This window comes from Triticum aestivum, chromosome 3D, assembly GCF_018294505.1.
Source record: "Triticum aestivum cultivar Chinese Spring chromosome 3D, IWGSC CS RefSeq v2.1, whole genome shotgun sequence".
NCBI classification, from domain to species: domain Eukaryota; kingdom Viridiplantae; phylum Streptophyta; class Magnoliopsida; order Poales; family Poaceae; genus Triticum; species Triticum aestivum.
The window spans coordinates 507676952-507684913 of record NC_057802.1 but is presented as its reverse complement, the minus strand read 5'-3'; the positions used below and the strand labels follow the sequence as shown (position 1 = coordinate 507684913).

At 44.1% G+C, this 7962-nt stretch overlaps 1 protein-coding gene across 1 annotated transcript; it reads left to right on the top strand.

Annotated features, from left to right (window-relative positions):
* The first annotated feature begins 348 nt into the window (after positions 1–348).
* LOC123080056 (beta-glucosidase 4) lies at positions 349–6278 on the top strand. The gene is made up of 14 exons (XM_044502915.1): positions 349–684; positions 2038–2104; positions 2185–2243; positions 2404–2479; positions 2635–2709; positions 2783–2870; positions 3097–3322; positions 3405–3520; positions 3716–3933; positions 4295–4329; positions 4404–4506; positions 5142–5250; positions 5347–5561; positions 5891–6278. The coding sequence occupies exons 1-13, from the start codon at positions 604–606 to the stop codon at positions 5543–5545; spliced, it is 1452 nt and encodes a 483-aa protein (XP_044358850.1). The 5' UTR covers positions 349–603; the 3' UTR covers positions 5546–5561; positions 5891–6278.
* The last annotated feature ends 1684 nt before the right edge of the window (positions 6279–7962 follow it).

Genomic DNA, 7962 nt, shown 5'->3' with positions numbered 1-7962 from the left:
TTGACTCGACGCGTGAGAGTGGTGCGAACCAACCTCTGGTTGAATGGTTAGAGGGATGGTGGTATCCCCAGCCCTTCAGGGTTCAAGTCCTGATGCTCGCATTATTTCTGGATTTATTTCAGGATTTTCGGCGATTCAGTGAGAGGAGACGTTCTCATCGACGACGAGGCGCCTACGGTGACTTCGTAAATCTCAAGATGATATGTCGCTTAATCTCTCGAAGATGCTCATAGGGGTTGGGTGTGCATGTGTGCGTCCATATTGATGAGTGTATGCGCGTATGTATGAATATTTGCGTCTCTACCGTGTTAAGAAAAAGACACATGAGGGTGGTTTGGTGGGTTTGAGTGAGTTGGAAACCAGATCCAAAGCGGCAGAGAGCGACTACAGTCTGCGGCCGCTCTCCCGCGGACTCGCCTCGCCGGCCCCGGCCGCACCCTCGCCTATATCTACGCGACGCGACCCGGCTCGACCGGACCCCCTCAGTCTCGCTCGCGGCACCTCCCAAACCTTCGCCCACCCACGCGCCTCACGGTCGCGCCGCGCCGGATCGGGATCAAGTCACGCTTTAGCACCACGCGGCCGCTCTTGCCGTCGCCGGGAATGGGGAGCACGGCGGGCGAGGTCACCCGCGCCGACTTCCCCGAGGGCTTCGTCTTCGGCGTCGCCACCTCCGCCTACCAGGTCCGTCTAGACTGTCACTCAACTCTACCGGTGCTAGCAGCTGCCACGGGTACTGCCTTAGCTAGGTTGGTGGATGGTGGCGGTGGCCGGTGGGTCACCGGGTCGCATCTCGGCCGTGGATTGCTGATCCCTGCTCCGCCCCCGCGCCGCTGTGTGGCGTGACAGCGCGTCGCGCTCGCCCGGTAGCCCACGCCAACGACGCCTGTGTACTTTCACTTGGTTGCGGTTGCGCTGCCTTCATGCTGTTGCCGACTTCTCTTTGAAAAAGTGAAGTAGGACAGTGACCGAGCAACGACCCCTCTCCTTCACCAAAAATAGATGAAGCAAATTTATGCGGTTCATATATCTGATTTTTATGCAGTCGAACCAAACGCCCTCTCCTCTAGTAAATTTATCTCAGGCCAAAAAAAGGGAAGCGGCAAAGTGGAAAGTAATCAACAAATTGTAATTCCTTGACTACAAACATATTTATATGGACAGACTTAATATCTACTCCCTCCGTTCCTAAATATAAGTCTTTGGAGAGATTTCACTATAGACCACATACGGAGCAAAATGAATGAATCTACACTCTAAAATGCATCTATATACATCCGTATGTGATTCATAGTGAAATCTCTACAAAGACTTATATTTAGGAACGGAGGGAGTATCAGGGAAATTTATCTTAGGAATGGAGAATCGGCAAGTAGCTGTGAATGGACATGGTAGTCAGAAGTAGAGCACTATTTGCGAATGGAGGCGGTATGCATTTAGTTGGAGATTGGAGAGGAAGAAATATGCACGGGAAAGGAAGGTTGACAGGAAATGATCTTTTCCTCTACTGGCAGAGAAGCCGTAGTTGAACTGACAAAGTAGAGAAGTGGATAGGGGATTTTCCATCCGTATGTTGTCGTAAATGTTCTCCGCTTTTGTTTTCTCTCGGACACGTGTCAAAACACACGTCATTTCGTATTCGAAGAAACGACAAAAAATGCGTTAAGAGAACAGCCAGCCAAAAGACAGAGCAAAATATAACAAAACTGAGCAAATTTTTTCGAGAAAAAAAAACAGAGCTAAAACAGAGCAAATTAAAAGCAAAAACAAGAACAGAGAAGAACTATACGGGAAAGCTGAGAAACGAGTGTCCTCCACCTTGAGGAGGAGAGAGAGAACCATCATATTGTTAGAATTTTGTGTGGGTCCTTGGATGACAAATTGTAGGTTTCACCAGTTTTATCTCCTTGATTCTAACTAATAAAAGAAACAAAAATGAGGTTTTCTGTGATCTATGAATCTATCCTCCTTCCTTTTGTCTAAAACTAGATGCATCTAGCCGTGAACTAATCTTCTTGGCTTTTCCCTTCTATCCAGATTGAGGGGGCAAGAAATGAAGGTGGCAAAGGCGATAGCATATGGGATGTATTTACAGATAACAAAGGTTTGTCTCATCTGGATTCTATTTAAATTTGTTGAAATATATCAATTTAAGTGATAGTTGACATTGAAATGCTTTTTCAGAACGTGTCCTAGACGGATCCTCTGGAGAAGTTGCAGTCGATCATTACCATCGATACAAGGTGTTATTATTGTCATAGCTATCGCACTACTATTATATTTTGTAAAATAAAGTGTTTCTTTGTCTTGCTTGAGAGAGATTGTCTCCTTGGTGCATATGTGTGCACAATATTACCTTGTTTCCTAGATCCCTAATTACTTGTTTGAACTCTTCGGGTACAGGAAGACATTGAGCTCATGGCCAAGTTGGGTTTTGGCGCTTATAGATTTTCCATATCTTGGTCACGGATATTTCCTGGTACATTTCAATTGGTGGATCATGCTTCACATATTAATACATCTCCAAATTGTGTCGCCACAATTCCAGCTTCCCCCTTGATATGTGCATCTTGTTTATTATTATCATTTATCTTCCATACCTCATCTGAGTTTATAAGTTTGCTGTTTCTGCAGATGGCTTAGGGACAGAGATCAATGAGCAAGGAGTTGCTTTCTATAACAACCTTATAGATTTCATGATTGAGAAAGGTGCCACATGATATACCTAATGCCAAAGTTACTATTCATCTAGTTATTCACCACCCATCTGCCCTGACTTCAGGTATTCAGCCTTATGCAACTCTGTATCACTGGGATCTTCCGCATAATCTTCAGAAGACTATGGGGGGTTGGCTTTCGGACAAGATTGTGTAAGTCAATGCAGGCATCTTATCTTTAAACTCTGAATTTGTAAATATAGTTAAATGCCAACACAAAATACTACATGGCATGTTTACCTAAGAAGTAAGAACATTGCTTTATTTCAAAGTGTTCTATCTTTTTTTTTCCGGGATGGGGGGAAAGACCCCTGTCAAAGTGTTCTCGTTTAACTTGGTGTTTCTATATCTGATCGTATTGGTTGTCAAAAAATTTCAGGGAGTACTTCGCATTATATGCAGAAGCTTGCTTTGCAAATTTTGGAGATAGAGTTAAGCATTGGATAACAATCAATGAACCTATTCAAACATGCATTAATGCTTATGCGGTTGGAATATTTGCTCCTGGATTATGTAAAGGTGTAGCTGCTGAACCTTTCTTGGCTGGCCATCACCAGATCTTAGCTCATGCTGCTGCTGTTGATGTCTACAGAAGAAAATTCAAGGCCTGTTAAGTTTCCATTGAAGTATCATCATTGTCAGTTTGTTCGTAGTACCATTGTTTTGCTGATATTTTACATATTATAGGCTAAGCAAGGTGGCCAAGTAGGGTTTGTTATTGATTGTGAATGGGCGGAGCCAATGTCGGACAAAATGGAAGACCAGGCTGCTGCAGCACGGCGCATTGACTTTCAACTTGGATGGTAAAAATTATGCTCACCTATTCAGGGAATACTTAAAAGTCTCATAAATTTGTTACCATTTTCCATAGAACCTATATTTTTTTGTCTCCGCTCAGTGTAACTTCCTGTATTTTAGTATAATGCTGGCGCATCTTCAGATTCATCAAGCTATATGATTTTATGCATGTATCCTGATTATAATTGCTTTTCTTGAAGGTTCCTGGACCCAATATACTTTGGTGATTACCCAGAAAGCATGCGCCAGAGAGTGGGCGAATATCTTCCAAAATTCTCGGAGAAAGACCGTGAATTGATGAGGAACAAAATTGATTTTATTGGATTAAATCACTATACAACAAGAATCATTGGCAATCGGCCTAACCCACAACCACAAGAGATCCATTTTTATCAGGTTGAACAAATAGAGAGATCAGGTACCATGATTCATCTATCAAAGACTTGTCTTTTTTGTTTGGAAAAACAAGCACAGCATCAGCTGAAAGATGCAGGGTTATCTATAAAAACTGCAGTATGTAGACAGCAGGCATGGCAGAAGTATTTCACCTTGCTGATTAGGAAAAACAGCCCTTCTCCACTGCCCATAGAGTCTATTTACCTCTTCCTTACTCTTGGAGAATTGTAAATCAATATACGCATGCAAGACAGAACTACTTTTCTTGCTGAAGTTCGGTCTGAATATTCTGCGCCCACTATATATATGTAAACTTGTCCCTTGCAAGCTATCCTATCCCCAGATTAATATCGTAATGCTGACACTTTATTTCCCTTTGGCAGAAAAATGGAGTAGCGGTGAAGCAATTGGTGAAAGAGTAAAGACTCGACCTCTGTCCATTCATGTAGCTCCAACGATCTCACCTAACATTTCATCTCAATATTTGTGCAGGCTGCGTCTGAGTGGCTTTTAATAGTTCCTTGGGGTATTCGGAAAACAATCAATTATATAGTAAAGAAATACGAAAATCCAATAATATATGTAACAGAGAATGGTAAGGCTTCCACGCTTCTAACATTTTTTCTGGTGCATTTTTTATATTTGAAGTTTCTAATGTTACTTTATTTGAAGTTGTCACATTTCCTCCATATGTTGGTTGAGTGATTAAATCAAATAGCAATTACTTCACATAATGTAGATTATATGGATTAAGTTTGCTTTATTTCCAGTTTATTTTTTTTATCTAGAACTGTTATACTCTGCCTTAGTTGCAGAGATCTTTTGTATTGACCAAACAACCCCGCAGCAGGTTATTTATTCCACCTGTGTGTGCTAGTCTAATTATGGAATATGCATAGGGCCCTTCTTTATCTTCTCTTGGTTACATATTTTTGTACAGAATTTCAAATTCCCGAATTTGTACTGCCACAGAATATTGACAAAATAGATTGGAAAGATAAACACACGACAAATTAAATAGAGTACGACATTGAAGTTTAAAGAACCGACAGGTATACATGTAAATTTGATACAGTGACTTTTTAATATGAAAATAAGAATTTGCTATTCCATTACTTGGTATCCAGCTACCATACTTTTTGTTTGTGTAATGTAATATTTGCTAAACTAAATTAGTAAGTAACCAACCTTGTATATGGATGATGCTCTCATGTAGTTTATTTTCTGTAGGCATGGATGACGAAGACGATCCATCAGCACCAGTTGATCAGTTCTTAAATGACACAAAGAGGGTTAATTTCTTCAAAGGATATGTTGGTGCTGTCGCACAAGCAATAAAGTAAGTTTGTTTCTGCTTGCCGCATAACTAGCACCGTGTAACTAAAACAACCAAAGCAAGTGATGCCACTACCTTTGTTAACTGTTGGCATTACAGGGATGGTGCCGATGTTCGTGGATACTTTGCATGGTCATTCGTGGATAACTTTGAGTGGGCGATGGGATTCACCAAGAGGTTTGGGATTGTCTATGTTGATTACAAGAACGGGCTCTCACGACACCCTAAAGCATCGGCCATGTGGTTCTCGCGGTTCTTGAACGGCGAGGCCGCTGACAGCAAACCTGACACAAACTAAGCTTGCATTCACCAAGGTGCTTAAATTGTACTGGAGCCCTTTCTATCAATGCTATATCAGTCGTATTCGCAGTATCTTTGTAGCAGCTATATCTATCCACAAACCTGACACCGTACATAACATTAATTGATCCTACATTTGTTCCAATGAATGCTTAAAGAGTCAGCATCCCTATCCGCTGCTAATAACTCGCACAATCTAATCTGAACGCATGCTATCTCTGTTGCTACATTCTTGTTGATGTTGGTGTAGTAACTCCGTGAGTTGTGATTCATACACCCCAGTAAGCAATGACCAATGGGGAAGTTTGTTTCTGTTTCTGATGCAACAAACATTTTGCTGCAGGGATGGCACTGACGTTCGCGGATAGTCTGGATGGCCATTCCCGGACAACTTTGAGTCTGCCACATACAGTATACACCAAGAGAGGTTTGGTGCAAGGATGTGCATTGGGGACATTCCGAAGCATCAGTCCTGTACGTGGCTCTCACACCCGTCGAAGACCCAAGACGGCGCGAGCTGAGCCATCTCACAGCAAGTAAATGAACCATTATACAATAGTTGTTTCCCCTGTTGTTGTTGTATCGTACTGCGACTGCCATCTACTCAAAATAATAATCGTAGCCCATCTCAGATACACTTCTGTACGGGCCGCGATTAGTCCATTGGATTGTTGAAATGGATGTTTAAGGGGCCACAGTTCCCTGCTAATAAATTATATGAGTTCATGTCAGCCAACCCTGTTAGACAACGCTGCCTATGTATGTTTGCTACTCTGCTGCTGCTGTATTAGTCCTGTAATGTTTGGCCTTCATAGCCCCTCCTAGGAAGCAATTGCCAGCCGCCAGAAAGTGTGTTTCTCTTCTACTGGAGTTCTTCATTTGAGGAACTCGCTTCTGACAGGCTAGACCCAGCCAAAACCACTTTTTTTTTAACTTTGGTTGATTGGTTGAAGGGCAACGTGGCATGTCACATACAGTAAAATAAAGAGGTGGTTAAAGCATGGATGGGACGGAGGCTATTGGGCCGCTTTCTTCCCTGTTCTGGGGCCGGCCGGCCTTTTCTTTCTTGTGGTATGATGTTTTGCATCCAATGCATTGCAATGCAATGATGGTGCCCTGTCGTGGCCGCGATGATCGCTCTCCGGGGCGCAATGCAATGCCGTTGGTTGCATCGCATTCATTCCCTCACGGCTTTGGGGTGAGAATCAAGCCGTTGGGAGGGGCTCATCACAGCAGCATCCCGTGATTGTGATGCTGGTCCTGATGATTGCTAGATACTGCTCTCTTCTTCTTCATCATATTCTTTCCTTTGCCTTTGTGCGCCCCCTTCTTTTCCTCGTCTTTCACCCATCGCCGGCGAGCCGAAGGTGGTGGCAACCGAGGGAGAAGGTGAGGTTTGCCGGGGACGGAGATGAAGAAGAGTGGCGAGGCGATGGCCGTGACGGCGGCGATAGGTTCTCCATAGGGGTGATAAACTAACAAGGGCAGGTTGATACAAAAACATGTGCCATCACTGTTGCTGTCCTCTCCTTAAACGCCCACAGGCAGGCTGAAGCCAGATGTGTTCCCCAAATCCCCGTACGTCTCCTGCCTGCGCTCTGAAAGCAGCATTGACACGATTTATTCCTCTCATCAGAACTCAGAAGATGCATCGAGCCGTTGAGAGGGCAGCACGTACCTACAGCACCTGCCTGCCTTTAAGGGTGGCTTAGACATGGGATACTCGTACTACTCTGCAACTTTGCCACGACTCAACGTTAAACAAATCATAGGCAAAAGCTTTACATGATTCGCGGCCTCGTGGTGGCCTCTGGCGCCTCACGTGAAACAGCACATTTCTTTCGCATACAATGTGCGTGCTCTGCTCTGCTCAAGCCCGGTGCTCCTTCCTTGAGATGGATGCTCGGTGCCATGACCGGGGAATTTTCCGTGCTCCGAACCAGGGCGCGCTAATGCTCGCGCTCCTACATCGTTGCCACTCCTTCACTGGTCAGCAACGCCTTGATTTCTAGTGCTTGTCTGACAAGGAAGTAGGTAGCTAGGTTCGGCATGGAGGGTGTGCCTCTGTCTGTGTGCTTGAGCTAAAATGGCAACATCGGTCGCCTGACAAAACCTTCATTCTTGGTCAAGCGTCTTCTGGTACCCATATACAGTATTTAGGTTGAATAACCCGTTGATTTTGTGGAACGAGCTGCATGTAGTAGCACATCATTGCGCTCACTGGTTAACTGAGGAGTTCACTGCAAAAGCATCAACCAAAGAACCTGAACCTGAACCTGAACCTGAAAAGAGCTGTGACCAGCAGCCAACAGCGCATTCATAGGATGGATGCATCACTGACAGAGCAGCACGAGTCATCCGCATGTGCGGCGCCTCATGAGCATATGATTGGGCTACATGGAACAACACTGACGG